The sequence below is a fragment of the Beta vulgaris genome, chromosome 7 (genome assembly GCF_026745355.1).
Source record: "Beta vulgaris subsp. vulgaris cultivar EL10 chromosome 7, EL10.2, whole genome shotgun sequence".
Classification (NCBI taxonomy): Eukaryota; Viridiplantae; Streptophyta; class Magnoliopsida; order Caryophyllales; family Amaranthaceae; genus Beta; species Beta vulgaris.
Genome location: NC_079208.1, coordinates 306,413 through 324,225, shown reverse-complemented (window position 1 = coordinate 324,225; position 17,813 = coordinate 306,413). Strand labels below are relative to the sequence as shown.

Here is a 17,813-nt window from a genome sequence, read left to right as displayed (position 1 = left end):
TACTACTAATACTAAATATATTACTTACTATAAAATAGGGGTATCGTTTAGAGAAATTATCTACCATTTAGCAATGATAAAAGTTAGGATAATAATATTAGAATCCAACTTATGTTTGTTATGCATCTTAAAGTGATTATGTTTATTTAAAAAAAAAGGGAAAAATTGTCAAAAACAACCTTTTAAATACAAGTTTTTGCGGGAAACAATATTTTTTGAAAAATCTGGCAAAATAAGACCTTAATAAGAGAATTTTTTGTGAGAAATACTCTCGACCCATTTTTCAGCATTGACCAAACTTTTTTTTAATGTTGACTCGTTAAAACCAAACATGTGAAAGGTACGTGAACGACATCTCTATCTTTCAACTATGCTTTTCTCCATTTTTCGACATTGACCAAATATTTTTCGACATTGAATTCATCAGTATATGAAGGGAAATGGGGTTGAAACAAAGAAAAAGTGGATTATGTACCTTGCCATGTTTGAATTTAGTGAATCGAAGCCGCAAAATACTTGGTCAGTGCCTATCAAATAATTTAAAGTTGTTCCTCATGGAAAAGAAATTTAAGATCTTATTTTGCCAGTTTTTTTTTAAAAGATATTTTTTCGCAAAAACTTATATTTAAAAGATTGTTTACGACAAATTTTTTTAAAAATTGATTATGTATCAATAATAAATAAATAGCAATACTCTGGACCAACAATTTCGGCCCATTTGTTCATGAAAGAGTTACATCTGGGGTTAGTTAATGGAGTAGTTAATACACCACTCTGCCCCAACTCTGAACTCTAGAAATCTCTCACTTCTCTCACTCCTCTCACTCAGGCGGATTTTACGAGGTTTCAATTTCTGAAGCTCGTTCCAGGTTCTTTTGTGTTCCTTAGATCAATCTACTTGTTTAAACTTTAAACTATCTTTTGTTCGTGATTTTTCATGTGAAAATTTCATTTCTTGCGATTCTAAAGATCTACTTCATGTGATTATTCGTGCGATTGATCTTATGCTGTTGTTATTGTTTTGTTTTGTGAATTCAACGTCTTTTGTTTTTCCTCTTTATTTCATGTTTATAGAGATAATTTACATGTTATAAACTTATGATTCGAACTTTTAACTCGTTAATTCATGTTTGTTTTATGGAACTAAATGATAAGAAAATTTATGTTACAATTTGTAGATGCTCATATTTTGATGTAATAGTTCATGTGTTATTGTTTGTTTGATCAGATCAATTTTTGAAGTGTTGTGGTTGGAAGTCTGGAATGAATGACCTGTTATCCCTGGGCCCGGGGCGGCCGGCCGTCCTGCCCTGGCTCAGGGAGGGGCCTTTAGCCTTGAGGGAACTTGGAAGGACCCGGTTACTTTATGGGAAGAAAAATATGGGATTCTCAGTGGTTGCCAAGGTGAGGAAAGTGAAGAAGAATGAGTATCCATGGCCTGAAGATCCTGATATCAATGTGAAGGGGGGAATTTTAACTCATTTGTCCCCTTTCAAGCCCTTGAAGGAGAAGCCGAAACCTGTCACTCTCGACTTTGAGAAGCCACTTATGGATCTTCAGAGGAAGATTGTAGATGTGAGTGGTGTTATTATGTTTTATGGTTTAGTTGTGGATTTGTTAGTGTTTTTTTTATATGGTGTTTGGTTAAAGTTTTTCTACCTTCTATGTATACTAGATTCAAGTCCATGCAACAATGCGTGCTTTAAGTTATAAAAACATGTACAATAGTCATATTGTCTCCGTTCCTTGTTGATGTTCCTACTTGGAATCTTAGCACTATTTAGAATTACGTAGAATCTTCTTAATTTTTGCAAATATATAAGAAAAAACATAAGCACATCTTAATGAGTACTTTAATAATGAACTTTTGTATTTCTTTTACAAGTATGTAATACGTATATTTATAGTTAAAGATGTGCATGGAACATTAATAAGAAAAGGAAGGAGTAGCATATTAAAATTAAATTATAAAACAGGAAGAAAGTAAATGTGTTTGAAAGTATTTTTGATGAACGCCAGACACCTCAAGAGTTGGTTTATATAACAGGTATATATAATTTTAATTGCTTTGGCAGGTAAGGAAGATGGCAAACGAGACTGGTTTGGACTTCAGTGATCAGATAGCATCATTGGAAGATAAATACCAGCAGGTGATTTAATTTATCCATTATCACGTTTGTCTAAAAATTCAAGGCTGTTTCGGGGTGCAATTTTTCTACAAACATTTAAGAAATAATGCAATATGATTCAATTTAATGCTTTCATGTTAAGGAGCCAATTTTAGGCAAAATCAAAATTATTTTTTCTCTTAGGATCTTCACAATTTTTTGATGAGAACAATTTAAACGAGTATGAACTTAGATTAAATAATGAACACCAAGCAATTTAATCTAATGAGTCTGTAATAAACTGGATATGAGGACAGTAGTATAAAGGAAAATATGATGATTTTTGATTAATAACTATGGAAATAACAGAAAATAATGATAGATTATCAAGTTTTCGAGTGACTTGACACACTCCCAAAGTTAACTCAGTAAAGTAAACTCTGAAATATATATACTTCATCAAATTTTCTCTCCCTAATCTCCTCTATTTATAGTCTACTTGCCTTCCTCATCAAGCTAACATAATACTAGTGTGTTACTACCAAAAGTACCCTGACCCCCGAGACTAGTCTATTAAAGAGTCGTTTTCAATATTTCTTCCTTGAGTAGATAATCATTGAAGAAATAGTCCACCTGAGTTAATCCATTTGAGAAGGTGTCCCAAAACGTTAAATGGGTGTTTCTGACATACAAGGATAACCAAAAAACTTCAGATCATACCTCCGAAATAAGTACAATGGAGGTCCTAGATAATCAACAAGTTCAATGGAGCTAAAATTTACTCCCTCCGTGGGAATAGTCTAAACACTTTTCTTTTTTGTTAGTCCCGAATTCGTTTGAACACTTCCATTTTAAGCAAATAAGAGATTTTTCAGGCGAAGTACATTGCTGATATAGAAGCAACAAAACTGGCACTTTGAATGTAAAAATTTAATTTTGAGTTAGGTGTGGTTCTTACATTTTGAATCTACCGGATATTTATCGTGACAATAATGGGGTGATTGCACAATCTAAAATGTGTAGGGCACATAAGAAATCTAAAAGGTGTTATCATCTCATTCAGAAATTTATTATTAGAGGTGTTTTAAAGATATCCAAAGTTCCAACAGATGGAAATATCAGACATCCCTTGACCGAACCTCTCCGACTCTCCCACTAAAGGGTCACACTAGTTCCATGGGTATTTGATACATGTATCTGTCTCAAGAATTGAAATTTTAGGTGGGTCATCCTCTAGGTTCATTCAACATTTGCTTTTTCAGAATGCACATGAACTACCATAATTATCTTTAATAACATATTTGCAAAAATGGTGATTTTTTGATATTTCGAATATAGAAGTACTCATTAAAGGAACCTGGCAAGATATCACATGATATTATGATGATGATTTTTTCTTATACATAAATTAAAATAGATGGTCAGATTTTTTTTTAACTTTGACCTCACGAACAAAAAAACAAAAAGGAGGTAAAAGATCAAAGGGAATACAGAATACATGGATTTGTATTCGAAATTCGCAATAAAAAATAGAATTTCATTGCCTATTTAAGGATTGAAGTCTTGTTGCATCAAGCATGTCGGTTGCCAATTTTGAGGCTCTTGTATAGTTTGAATCAAGCAGAACATTTTCCATTCATTGATATTCTAAATAAGGTCATACACGATTTTATGAAAGGGTTCTCTTGATGTCTATTGGCTTTCTTTGCTTCGTGTAAGTGTTCACGTGTATGCTGTTGTTTGTCTCTTGCTCACCTTCCTTAAATGCGTGGCACTCCCTACATCTTACTTGTAAAATCTTTTGCTGGTTTCACCTCTGTCTTGATTGGAATAAAATTACTAGTTTAACAAAAAAAATCTTCAAATTGTAAGTTCATCCTATGTTACTTGAGTCGGGTACCCATGTGCGACATGGGTACATGTCTAAATGTTCAACTTGTCTATTTGATGAAAATCATCCATGATTTTGCACCAAAATTTAGTACCAAAACATTGATACCCATAGTGTAGTGTTGAGGATCCGACTGGGATACCTGAGGTAGAACGAGGAGTCCAATAACATAGATTTCATCGTTTGGCCCTTCTAAACTAGAAGCTGTAGCTCTTGATAGTGAAAGTTATTTGTATGATAAGCCCTGATTTGCTTAATTTGCCATTTTGAAGCTTGAAACATTTTTTAAAGTGGAAACAAAAAGGTTCTGGAACATAGTTTAGTAAGTAGCAGATGTGACTGTCCAATATGGAGTGCATTGGTTTAGCAGCCTTGTGGAGAGCTAACCTCTTATGATTTGTGGTAAATTGGTAAAAAGAAATGATCATGTCTCAAGCTTAAATATGGATTTGGAAGAAGCCAGATGATTCAGTAATTACCATCAAAGATTTCCTTGCCATTTAAACACGTTGATTTCATATTTCTGCATCTCATGTTCATAAGCTGATGTTTATTCTTAGCAACCCCTCAGACACATATAGCTCTTTATATTTACAATTTTTTCGAAGGTTCTTTTTGTTACCTTGACTATGTGTCCTGTTGATTGCTCATACCTCTCTATATAGACACTGAAGGAACTGTACCTACATCTAACTCTGATGTTTTTCTATTGAGCTTGCTTCAAATGATGATGACTTAAGCTTAAATATAGACTTGGAAGAAGCCAGATGATTCAGTAATTACCATCAAAGATTTCCTTGCCTTTTAAACATGTTAATTTCCATCTTTCTGCACTTCAATGTTCATTAGCTGATGTTATTCTTGGGACACCCTCTCAGAAATATAGAGCTCTTTATGTTTACATTTTTTCGAAGGTTCTTTGTGTTACCCTGACTATGATTCCTATTGATTGCTTATGGCTCTCTATATAGGCACTGAAGGAACTGTACCTACATCTAACTCCTATACAGCGTGTGAATATTGCTCGGCATCCCAACCGTCCAACTTTTCTTGATCATGTTTTCAATATCACAGAGAAGGTTTCTGACTTTTTATATGTTTCAAATATATAGAAAATTTATTTTTTCCTTTGTAATTAATATGCTAACAGTAATTATGGAAATTACTGAGGTTGCTCACACAATCATTAATTGCATATTTGTATAATCAGTTTGTGGAACTGCATGGAGATCGAGCTGGTTATGATGATCCTGCTATAGTTACTGGTCTTGGTACCATAGATGGTAGGTCGTATATGTTCATTGGTCATCAGAAGGGAAGAAACACAAAGGAGAATATTGCACGCAATTTCGGGATGCCTACTCCTCATGGGTGTGTGGTTGCATAACTGATTAACTGTCGAAATTGATGATCTTCTAGAAAGTTAATGAAATGATATTATGCTGTTACTCAGTTGGTTTCTAATGGACATAGAGCCAAGTTAATGCATGTAGATAGCATTGGCTTACATGTCCTCTTTTGAAAGTTTTCTTCTGATGACAGATACCGGAAGGCTCTACGCATGATGTATTATGCTGATCATCATGGGTTCCCCATTGTCTCCTTTATTGATACTCCAGGGGCATATGCGGATTTGAAGTCTGAGGAGCTAGGGCAAGTATGTGTAGACAGTTTTCTTTCCTTTCACGAGATTATTTTGTCTTTAACTAATTATTCATTATACTTGGATCCAGGGAGAAGCAATAGCTCACAATTTAAGGACTATGTTTGGGCTGAAAGTACCGGTTATTTCTATTGTTATTGGTGAAGGTGGTTCTGGTGGTGCTCTAGCCATTGGCTGTGCTAACAAATTGCTGATGCTAGAAAATGCAGTCTTCTATGTAGCAAGGTGATGTTTTGAGTGTTCTTTTCATGTCTTGAATATTGATGATGAATCATAAAATATAGAAGCATTGATTAAAAAACTTTTGCATGTGGTCCTGTGGGTAACTAAATTTTGTTTGGTTTGAATGTTAACAGCAAAATGTGTGGTAAATTATCAATGTTGCTTTTATTTCTATGTTTTCAATCCTAGTAACCTAGTGCGTTTCTGTATGTATGGAGTAATTTTGTGTGCTATGGGTATATGGTGAGACATATATTTGCTCTGTTTCTTTGTAAGAGTTCCTCTTTCTATTTTCATGATTAAATTTCAAATCTTCGACTTCAAATTCTTTTTACTAATTTATAAAATTACTATCTTGTGGAATCTTGTTAGATTTGTTTTAATGTGGTTTCCTAATATAATTTTTTTTTACATATGTAACTAAAGATCTTGATGGCCAAATATGTGCACTGGAACAGTACAAGAAGAAAAGGGCAGGGAGTACTTATATTTGAGACTATATGTATGGAAAATGGAGAATAAATAATGAATGCATATCCAAGACCAAGTACCCATGTCCAAACTTAGGATGCTGTCTCAGTATCCAAAGTTCAGAATTAATGAGTCGGATACTACCTGTATCTGATACTGGTATGGGAGTCCATGTAAATGTAGGTCATGTCTTATGCCATGTGGCCCATGTCTAAGCACCGGTGTCCAATTTTAAGACAGTTTCTACTTGTCTTGTTTTTTGAGCCTTGACATGTCTGACACTATGTAGCCGACCTAACACTCAACACTCATACCTGTTTCGGAGTAACGAAGTTCGTTATTCACTCTTGTTCTGTGCGTCTTTGCCTTCTTTCTCTCTTTTTTTTCAACAGCTAGGCTCTGTTGATTTGATTCTTCTGTTTAAGGTATCTTATTACGTAAAATTATAAAGGTTTTTCCCTTACTGGAAAAATGCAAGTCATCAGCTAAGAACTTTTAGCAGAAGCATTTTAAAGAATAAAAACGGTAACTAGTTAAATATTGTTAGTCCATTACTTTGTATCTTGGAAATCAAACTTCTCTCATATTTATCTTCTACTTGTTACATATATTTCGTCTGCCGTCGAGAATTTATTGGAGTGTGTTTAAACATGATCTCAGAAATTACAATGACCGAAGTCAGAAGTGACTGATTTCATTTTGAGGAGGGAGGGGTGGTTGCTACAGTGGGAAAATTGTTGCCTATGTGATAAGACCTATTTTAAGTTTTAACATTATAAAATTTGTGAAAGGCAAAGCACAACCTGGTTAGAACATTTTAAATAAGGGGAAATAAGGGAAAATTGACTGTAATCCCAACTTTGGCTGGTCCGCTATTAATAATCCCAACTATGTGTTCTTTGAAAAAGATTCCAACTTAGCAAGAGGTATTCCACAAATGCTTCAAGGTGACCTACAACCAGTTCAAGAGGTTAATTTTTAGAAAACTAGACAACAATAATTCGAAATATTGATGGTCTTCTGAAATAATTCTATATATTTGTTTAACTCAAATAATCCCAACTATTCCCCTATCCTTCCCAAAACAATCTCAAATTTGTTGACATATTTTATTTTTTTCTAGAATTTTCTCTATCTGAAGAATTATTTTACTTTGGTATCTAGTCGTGCATTTCATTCAATCTTGTAATATTGTTGTAATATCTATTTTATTTTTTAAAAGAAGTGCGCAACCGTCTACAATGAATTTGATATAATTAAAATGTGATTTCTATTATTATTCCATTTATTTTTTAACCCAAAAATTAGAAAATTATTAATAGTTTTATCCTCTAATTCCGCAAGTTGTGATGCAATAATCAATAATATGTTTTCTGTTAATTTTTCCTTGTTGCTATAATATGGATTGAATATGTAGATTTTCTAGTGTCATCTCGTTAGTCACATAGAAAAAGTGATTATTATATGCTTCAGAATTATTTTTGATAGAGAAATGATCTTATTCCCTAATGAACTAAAAGCATTTAACAGGTTTTACACTCATCAAATATATCAGGCATTCAAAGAGTACAAAAAAGTTCGATCTTATCCCTTCAGAAAATGAGAAAATTTAGGCAAAGATCATAATGGATGTGCTGTATGCTGGCTTTCAATGGTGTTAAGGGTCCAAAGTGAGAGAAGCAAATTATAGCAATGACAATTTTCTTTATAAAAAAAACGAGGAGCCAATTAAAAGTAATTGTGCGGCAATACTTGCTTATTTAACAGATCTATGCAGGTCATGAGACTATGAGAGCATTTAAGAAAGACAACCACAGTAATTCAGACTATTTTGAGAAAAACTCATAGTTGGGACTTTGGATTATTGATAACAGACCGACCATAGTTGGGATTGTTTTGATTAATTTTTCCTTTATATAATTGATGTAAGTTATTCTTGTGGTCCATGTTATGCAAAAATGCGATTGTGTTAGGATATGATTTAACACTTTAAAATTGAAAGGGAGCTTGAGTTAAGCCTAATTATGGGCAAAACCAAAGATGCATTAGGGTTCAATCCTCCTGATCAAAACTCATCTACCAAAGGTGAACTACATATTATCATGATGAGGAAAGATTGGTGTCATATTGTAATCTAAGTCCATTTATTATGACGATTATCACTTGTGCACATGCACCTTTTAATTATTATTGTTGTTTCTTTTTTTGGGGGTGAGGGGGGTATGCAATTAAAGTCCTATGAAACATGTTTGCAAACTGTTGGCAGAAATTTCGGAAAAATATAACATGGTAGAATTTTGTGCTTAAGCTTATATCTTTAAGATCTGAAATGGCTTGCTGTGTTTTTACTTATCACAATGTATAGGTTCAGTCCTTTTAGTGGAGGAAAAATTGAACATTTGTTGTGTTGTCAATGATGTTGATCTTTTTATGAACCAATCACTAATACTTAGTCCTATGAATATGTTCGACTTCCTTTTCTTGTAGCAGGTTCCAAAATGTAGCTAAAGCTGATTTGGAAATGCATACAAAGGATATTTGTGAGTGATAAATTGGCTAATGAAAAATAATGTAATAGGAGTAAATGATGCCTTTTCCCCCCAATTTTTTAATCCAATTTTATAAATAAAAAGAGTTTTTTAGCCTGGTGTAGAATTATTTCATTGTATACTGTATATGTCAAAAGATTAGATAGTTGGATATTGTCTAAAAACCGAAGCAGCCAAAGTACAAGTCATGATTATAGGCCAATGCTACGCTGCCTGAATTACTAATCCCCCTCCTCCCTCACTAGAAGAAGAAAACCTGGTGTGTGTGTGTGTGTTTTTGTGTGTGTGTGTGTGTGTGTGTGTGTGCATGTGTGCTTACATGCGCCGTTGCACTGCCTGATTGAAGTTGATTTTAGTTAGAATGTCTTGAATAATATTATTAATAGTTTTTGTATATTTTTTTTTCAGTCCAGAGGCATGTGCAGCTATCTTGTGGAAGAGTGCTAAAGCTGCTCCCAAGGTCTACACAATATCCTAAACAATATATGGATGGAAAGTGAAAATGGAAGGTTCCTTATACCCTTTTTTTGTCTCATGTAGGCAGCAGAAAAGCTGAAGATAACTAGTGCAGAGTTGTGCAGGTTACAGATTGCAGACGGTGTCATCCCTGTAATTAACTTCTCCAACACCCTGATTTTTCACATTCCTTTGTGGTATTTTTTATATTTGGTTGAACATGAATCGTTTTGTATTGTTCTATAGTCCCCTAGTTTCTTATTTTTCGTGTCCCACCCCTGTTGCCGTATATTATTTATAATAGAGTGGTTCAAATATTCTTCAATGTCCTTGCTAGTTGTTGAATGTACTTGACAAAGCACTTTATGTACCAATCCTTTAGCTGGGCAACCTAGTTGACTTCTCTGCCGTGGCAGGAACCGCTTGGTGGTGCACACGCCGATCCATCATGGACATCACAGCAAATCAAGAAGGCAATAGTAGAATCGATGGATGTAAGTATTTCTGATAGTTAATAGCTTGAGGGCATAAGAATTTTGATCCTTTGTAGCCAACTTTGTGTCTTTCTACTGTCATTTACATTTAATAAAAGAAAATTGCTATTGCTGCTTGCTTGGCTAATAAAAGAGCCATAGAGCACGCTACAAAGGCAATTTCGTGCTTCTTTTGTGGACAAACTTTTCATTTAAGCTGTTATGCTCAATTGTCGGTTAATGGCAGGAGCTTGTGAAAATGGACATTGAAGATCTTTTGCATCATAGGACAAGTAAGTTCCGGAAAATTGGAGGTTTTCAAGAGGGGTTACCTGTTGATCCTAAGAGGAAAGTGAATATGAAGAGGAAAGAAGAACCACATCAAAGCAAGCTTTCATCGCTGGAGCTGGAGGGTGAGGTGGAAAAGCTGAAGCAGCAAATTCTGAAATCCATGCCTTTGTCAACAGAAACTCCAAATGTGGATGAGATGATAGAGAAGCTCAAGCAGGAAGTTGACAATGAATTTTCTGAAGCTGTTCAAGCCTTAGGCTTGAAGGACCGGCTTTTGAAGTTGCGGGAAGAACTCTCTAAAGCAAGAAATTCCCAAGATGAACTCACACATCCAGTGCTGCTGGATAAGGTTGAGAGGTTTAAGGCCGAGTTCAGTCAACGTCTATCCACAGCCCCTAATTCCGCAAGCCTCAATTATAAGCTCGATATGCTTAAAGAATTATCTAATGCCAAGAAAATCTCTGAAACTAAGAGTAAATCAACCACGTTGAAGCAGGAGGTGAACAAGAAATTCAAAGAGATCCTCGATCGCCCTGATATAAAGGAGAAGGTTGAAATGCTGAATAGTGAACTTGAGAAATCCGAAGCCTCCACACTGGATGATATGGACAGTGGATTAAAGAAAAAGATTACAGAGGTGAAGAAAGAGATACAAACAGAATTTGCAACTGTTCTTAGGTCCCTGGATTTGGATCTGAAGATTGTAGAAACAAATGCTGGAGATACTGTTGAAGGGAGCTTGCCCACGAACGTAAAAAGTATGATTGGAGAACTAGATGAAGAAATACACAAAAAGATTGAAGAAACTGTCAACTCATCAGACTTAAGGAACAAAATGAATTTGCTGAAATTGGAGCTAGCTAAGGCTGGAAAGAACGCTGATGGAGAACTGCGAAATAGAATCCAGGTCATTTCGAAAGAAATAAAGGAGACTCTTGTAGAGGCTCTAAGTACTTCTGAGTTAGTTGAGAAGCACGGAAAGGTTAGCGCTGAGATCGAAAAGGTATTAGAATCAGATGGAAGTTCAAGTAAAAGTACGAACAGTGGATCAAAAGCAGAGATTAGCATTGGAGCTGAGCGCAGCTATGCTTAGTATTTTTAGATTTGGTTTCATTTTGTCACTTTGGAATTTGGTCATTTCTCTTGTTTTCTTCTGTGAACATTGTTTCACATCGAAGACAAATGCAAGTGTCGAAACTTCTTGTAATATGAGCGCGATTAATGACTACTGCCCACTATTTCAATGTAGGGGAGGGATTTTAGTACTAGTTGAGATACATCATAATTTCATATTGGTCTTTGTGTCATCGAACTTGTGCTTGTTTGCAATAAGAAATTTAGATGTAAGTTTAGTGAGGTTATAAGCACATAGGCTTCGGCTTCTTTCGGTATCTAGGAGTCATTATGCAAAAGGATGAAAATTTGAATGTAGATGTGGCTCATAGAATGAAAGCTGCTTGGTTGAAGGGGAAGAAGAGTGGCACATATTTGTGTTCGTAGCATATCCCAAAGATTGTAGGGTAAATTCTATGGTATGACATTCCAACATAACAAATGCATCTCAGTGACATTCATCTTATGGACGTGACTTTGTTTTGCGGCCCAACATTTTGTACCATAACATTAAGTGTAAAAAAATATACTTGCGTGAAACTGGGATAGAGCAATATTTGCCTAAATACAAAGCAGAACACGAATTGGGTCTTCAATGACTTTCAAACATTATTAAGTGATAGAGGCACATAGCGATTAGTCTTAAATCTCAAACATAAAGTTAATTAATAAGGGAATTTATAAGAGTAATTACTAATTTATAATCTATGTAGTGTGCGTACTTATTCTAGGTTACGTACTCGTACTTCTAACCGTGCCTGATACGATACATATCATGTATGGGTATGCATACAAAATCTTGCCGTTTTCCGTCCCTATTACCCGTATCTGAATCTGTATTCGTATCAGTCTATGTACAATCTGTTTATAATGGTTTATAGTTTATAGTAAATGGAGATGTATTTTTATGAACACCAAAAGGCAAAAGATAAGGGTTTTGACTTTTGAGATATAGGAGTATAGAATACGACTATATAAGGATTTTATCCTTCACATTGTTATTGTTGTTGAAAGATTATTTCTTCCACTTCACTCTTCTTTACTATGGCCTATGGGACATCAAGCCATCAAATACAAGGAGTGGACCAAAAAGGGTAAGAAGTACAGTAAGTACATAAGAGAGAAATGCCACGTGGCACCATTGTCTTCAATATGTCATTGCCTTCTAAGACAAAGCTGGCCACTACCAATGCAATAACCCCAACATCTACTCTATTAATTAGACAAACTTTGACTTGACTTGTTTCTTGATCTATATTCTATAGTAGTTTGCAACTCTTTGTCCCAGGTGTTATTTCATCCACCAGAATCAAATCATCACACTCAAGAAAATAGTACTTGGTGAAGAAATATAATTATTGTATTATGTCTTCATTTGCTTGGATTTCAACATTATGACATCGAAACGAATATCTAATTATTGAAAAATTGCAATACTTTTCTTTAGTTTTTTTTTTTTTTTTTTTTTTTGGAATACTCACATGCAAAGTTATTAAAATCGCGATTCAAATCTTAAAATCTTACGATTTTATGATTCAATATATGGGATGATTTAATTCACGATTCTATACATTTTTTTTGATTAGTGAAAACCTTGTAAATTTAAGTCATGCTAACAAAGCAAATAATAGATATATATGGTTAGTTATTGCTAATATAGTGAGTAAATAGCTATTTTTTACAATTTTTGGATTTTTAACTTATAATTTTAGCACATTCTTGAAGATTAAGTGCAATATATAATTATACGTGTTTGTAGGACCTTAAAATTCTAGAATTCGATTCTAAAAGTCGTTTTCAATTCAAACTAGAATCTCAATTTTTAGAACTTTGCTTATATGTACATTTTATTGAGCCTTACATTATAATAAAAGATTTGAGTTTATTTCTTTGTCAATCGATAATATGTAGAGAATTTACATACTTTGTTCACTAGCTTCTCGTTATATCTTCTTATAATATGATCACTTCTATTTGTTCTACAAATATGAAGGATTACTTATTTAATCTTTCATTTAATCTTACCTTTAGAAGGTTTCTACTACGAAGTGAGACGAACTATATATACTCAAGTTTTTGACAATAATTGAACAAAATCATTGAGATATTTTAATTCCTACGCTATATATATACCTCCTTTGTTTTTGGTCAAATATTTATGAGCCAACACTTGAAAGTAGGGGAAAGGGTAAGAAGAATTTCTACTCCTAACTCCTAAGTACTACAGTTGAAAATATTTAACTTAAAATTACAAGATAAATACTCAACTAATTAAACCAAACAAGCTCGGTAGTTACGGAAATACTTTATCCGTTTGGAAATAGTTGCACCGTTTCATGTTTTCACGCTTGTCGATGGATGGTTTCAAAACGTTAATATCTTCAATTATTAATGAGTAAAAATTATAAAAAGTTAATATTAAAAAAATATACACTGAGACGAATCTAACAAGATCCCATATGATTATGTTTTCCTAAAATATAACTTTAAGACGAATCAAATGGTGTAACTATTTCTAAACGGATGAGGTATAAATTAGAAATAGTAATTGTTGTTAAACTGAAGAGTGTGCAACATACTTCATTTGGGTTTTAGCAAAAAACACGAATGATAGTAGAGCACGCATAAATTCCAGGCAGGCACCTCCCCCACACAATCACATCATCTTTCTCTTACATACTCACATTACTTTATCTTTTATATTCGTTATAACCAACTTTAAATGTCAACGGCCACCCACATTATAAACCAATAAAAAATTACCTCCCCTCCTCTTATTCAAATAAACTCATTACCCACTATCAAAAAAAAAGTCAACTCTTCTCTCTCCTTTTTTATTCTTGTTTGATTCCATTTCTCCCCCTCTCCAAAAACTCACAATACATGAATACATGACATAACATAACATTACACAACTTTCTCTCTCTTCTCTTTTCTTTCTCTCTCTAAAATAAATTTCAAGCAATGAAGAAAACCACCAACAATATTCAGGTATAATTCCTTCATTTCATTCTTATTCTTTTATCTCTTCAGTCATCAGCGAAACAAATACTATTACAAAAGATGGGTAACACAGTTGGGAGGTTAACGCCGTGTCTCTGCCCAGCAAGTGGTGGCGCAGCTGCCGGAGATATTTCTCAACGACATGACATTGCTGTAGTGCTCAAAAACCCACTTCACGATGATGGATTTGGCCATTCTTTCTGTTATATTCCGCCTTCGTTGCAACAGCAACCGCAGCAATTATTGACTGACATTCTTAAAGCAAACACACCACCACCACCACCACCGCTGCCGGAGATCTTCCGAACTATCTCCGGAGCTTCTATTAGTGCAAACACATCTACTCCTTTATCAACTACTCTGTTTTTGGATGCTTATCCTTGTACTATGGATCGAGCTTCTTCTTTTGAGAGTTCACCTTCTTTTGCTTCGGTTCCTTTACAGCCAATTCCTAGAAATCTTATCAATTCTGGCCCACTTCCTCTGACCCGGAATTCCGGGTCAGGGTCCGGGTTGATTGAGCGAGGTTTCTTATCGGGTCCTATTGAAAGAGGGGTTCTTTCAGGCCCAATTGATCAGCAAAGGAGCAATCCTAGATTGGAGAGGATCAAGTCTAAGTATGAGTTTAACAAATGGGGTTCTATCAAAGGGATTAAAGATTCTATCTTAGGAGCTATTTGGGGGAATCGGAATCGAAAAACAGGGTATGATTCCATTAGTGGAAGCTATTATAACAATGATAGTATTGGGAAGAGCAGCAGTATTGTTAATTTCAGCTGTCAAATCAGTTTAGAAGATGATAATGCTTCTATGGGAATGGGTATGGGAATGGGAATGGGAATGGGAATGGAGTCTGAGAATGTTCAATGGGCTCAAGGGAAAGCAGGGGAAGATCGAGTACATGTAGTGATTCCTGAAGATCATGCTTGGGTTTTTGTTGGGATCTATGATGGATTTAATGGTCCTGATGCTCCTGATTTCTTGCTATCCAATCTTTATTCTGCTGTCCATAAAGAGCTCAAAGGTTTGCTACATGATAGCAGATCGGAGTCTGATCAATCAGCTTCTGCCTCTGCCTCTGCCTCCGCCTCCGCCTCCAATCAATCAACTATCTCTAAAGATTCGAGTATGGGAATAAACCAATTCGATGAGGAGGCAAATGATTGCTTGAGTAGAAGAAGATTGAGTGGTTCTAATTGTAGTCGTTCTGGCTCTGTTGATCAAGAAGAAGTGACCGGTAATTTGGGTGGCGATGATGGTGTTAGTGTTGAGGAAAAGCAAAGGAATATGAATAGGAATAGCAACAATAATAGTCAAATATTGGAGCTTGATGAAAGGGTAAGGGAAAAACTTAATGAAATGGGTATGAATTGGTCAAGTAAAATTAAGCATTCAGATGTTCTAAGGGCGCTTTCGGAGGCCTTAAGGAAGACTGAGGAAGCCTATTTGGATATTGCTGATAAAATGGTGAATGATAACCCTGAGCTGTTTTTGATGGGTTCATGTGTTTTGGCCATGTTGATGATAGGTGAAGATATCTACTTGATGAATGTTGGTGATAGTAGAGCTGTTTTAGGCCAAAAATCGGGTGCTGAAGGTGACTGTTTGGATGATTTTCCACACATCTCTTCTCTTCAGCTGACTGTGGATCATAATACCTATGACAAAGAGGTATCCTATCCCTCTACTAGTTACTTTCATGTAAAATTTATTCAAGTTGCATTGCTTTCATCTAGTTTGGTAGACTTTTTTTGTTGAATTGTGCTTTGTAAATTAGATTTAGCATTCATATTATGCTTATATATGATTACAGGAAATTCAAAGAATTAGAAAAGAACACCCGGATGATCCTTTCGCGGTGGTAAACAATCGTGTGAAAGGATCCTTGAAAGTCACTCGTGCTTTCGGTGCAGGATTTCTTAAGCAGGTATGGTACTCTTTAACAATTTGCCTACTAATTTGTTCTAATAGTAACAATATAGGACTATAGGAGTGTAAATCTGAAAGGTAATTTTGTTAATTGGTGTTTAATTGATTCTCTACAGCGAAAATGGAATGAAGCCTTACTAGAGATGTTCAGAATAGACTACATTGGTAACTCACCATATCTAACATGTTCTCCATCACTCTACCACCACAAAGTAAGCCCACGGGACAGATTCTTGATCCTGTCTTCTGATGGACTTTACCAATACTTCACCAACGAAGAAGCCGCGTCTGAAGTCGAGCTCTTCATGGCTTCAACACCTGAGGGAGATCCTGCTCAACATCTCATTGAAGAAGTTTTGTTTCGAGCTGCTAAAAAAGCTGGTATGTAATGTATGTAATACTGTAATGCAGTGCAATGTGTATTGACTGTAGATGTGTTAAGCGTATTGTATGAGGTATTAGTAGTTATATGAACTAATAATTTGTCATAAATTTCTCTGTTTGCAGGAATGGATTTCTATGATTTGCTAGAAATTCCACAAGGAGAACGCCGAAGATACCACGATGATGTATCAGTTATTGTCATATCATTAGAGGGAAGAATATGGCGTTCTTCCGTGTAAATACACACAAACTTATTAAGCACATATGAAGATCATAAGACATTGCATATAGAATACTCCCACCAATTTTGTTACAACTCCCTTCCCCCCAAGAAAAGAGTCTTGATTCTGTATTATACTACTACTACTACTGCTACTACTCTTCCTTCGGAAATAGATTGTCACATTGATAACATATCATTTGAATTAGTAATGTGGCAATTGAATCCAAACAGAGGTAAGTACAACACAATACTTAAAATTATATCGAAAGAGCTCAATTTGAACTATCCGATTAATTGAGATGTCGTGCATGTTTAGAGTGTAGGAGTATAAAGTTGTAACATTCTTTACTATATTACTTTGACATTCTTTTAATCTTTTAAAACTTCGTTTGTACAAATTATGATCTTGGATTCAACTAAGTTGCAAAAACTGGATGATTATTGTGATCATTGACTAAGATGGATAGATGATCGTCAAATGTCATTAAATTAACAAGGTATACATACTACTAGAAAAAATCGGATAAATAAATCTTTGTTCATGGTACTCTCATTTATAAGTGCAAATTGTTGGAAATAGTAACTCTTATTGGCTTAAGTTAACTACTACCAGTATTATATGAAGAATTGATTTAGTGAGTTAGTAAAGTCAAATCTTTCAATTATGAGTACCATTTTATGTGCAGTTTCATGATTATTTTATATACTAATGTTCTGTCAATCTACTGGAAGGTGGAAGCTGCCAAACATAGCATGACAACATTCTATATAAATAAACAAGAAGTCGTCTTTTGACGGGCAATTTTTTAATTAGTTTTATAAAATTTTAGTTGCATCTGACCAAATATCATCGCCGGCTTCACGTGGATTAGTTATAAACTTACAAAATCACATAGGATCAAACACAGATTTTATTTTAAGAGGGCCAGAGGGGTATTATCAAATACAGATTAATGTCTACTGTTTTTTTAGTGGGTAGGACGAAGGATCTACTGAACTGGCACCTCGTGCAGATATAATTAATTAGGTTTGTAGGT

General features: G+C 34.7%; 2 protein-coding genes across 2 annotated transcripts; both read left to right on the top strand.

Annotated features, from left to right (window-relative positions):
* The first annotated feature begins 708 nt into the window (after positions 1–708).
* Positions 709–11,555, top strand: LOC104898138 (acetyl-coenzyme A carboxylase carboxyl transferase subunit alpha, chloroplastic). Its single transcript, XM_010685161.4, has 11 exons — positions 709–869; positions 1,229–1,575; positions 2,076–2,150; positions 4,971–5,078; positions 5,210–5,370; positions 5,542–5,656; positions 5,733–5,887; positions 9,313–9,364; positions 9,445–9,513; positions 9,777–9,854; positions 10,081–11,555. The coding sequence occupies exons 2-11, from the start codon at positions 1,264–1,266 to the stop codon at positions 11,215–11,217; spliced, it is 2,262 nt and encodes a 753-aa protein (XP_010683463.2). The 5' UTR covers positions 709–869; positions 1,229–1,263; the 3' UTR covers positions 11,218–11,555.
* Positions 11,556–13,876: 2,321 nt separating this feature from the next.
* Positions 13,877–17,061, top strand: LOC104898136 (probable protein phosphatase 2C 23). The gene is made up of 4 exons (XM_010685160.4): positions 13,877–15,911; positions 16,054–16,167; positions 16,286–16,550; positions 16,677–17,061. The coding sequence occupies exons 1-4, from the start codon at positions 14,301–14,303 to the stop codon at positions 16,790–16,792; spliced, it is 2,106 nt and encodes a 701-aa protein (XP_010683462.2). The 5' UTR covers positions 13,877–14,300; the 3' UTR covers positions 16,793–17,061.
* The last annotated feature ends 752 nt before the right edge of the window (positions 17,062–17,813 follow it).

Excerpts from the sequence above, each read along its gene's own strand:
- LOC104898138 (XM_010685161.4), top strand. The coding sequence starts at position 1,264 with ATGAATGACCTGTTATCCCTGGGCCCGGGGCGGCCGGCCGTCCTGCCC. Across the intron at positions 5,079-5,209 it reads TTTTCAATATCACAGAGAAG|TTTGTGGAACTGCATGGAGA; the intron begins GTTTCTGACTTT and ends TTGTATAATCAG. Across the intron at positions 9,514-9,776 it reads TTGCAGACGGTGTCATCCCT|GAACCGCTTGGTGGTGCACA; the intron begins GTAATTAACTTC and ends CTGCCGTGGCAG.
- LOC104898136 (XM_010685160.4), top strand. The coding sequence starts at position 14,301 with ATGGGTAACACAGTTGGGAGGTTAACGCCGTGTCTCTGCCCAGCAAGT. Across the intron at positions 16,168-16,285 it reads GTGCAGGATTTCTTAAGCAG|CGAAAATGGAATGAAGCCTT; the intron begins GTATGGTACTCT and ends GATTCTCTACAG. Across the intron at positions 16,551-16,676 it reads TCGAGCTGCTAAAAAAGCTG|GAATGGATTTCTATGATTTG; the intron begins GTATGTAATGTA and ends CTCTGTTTGCAG.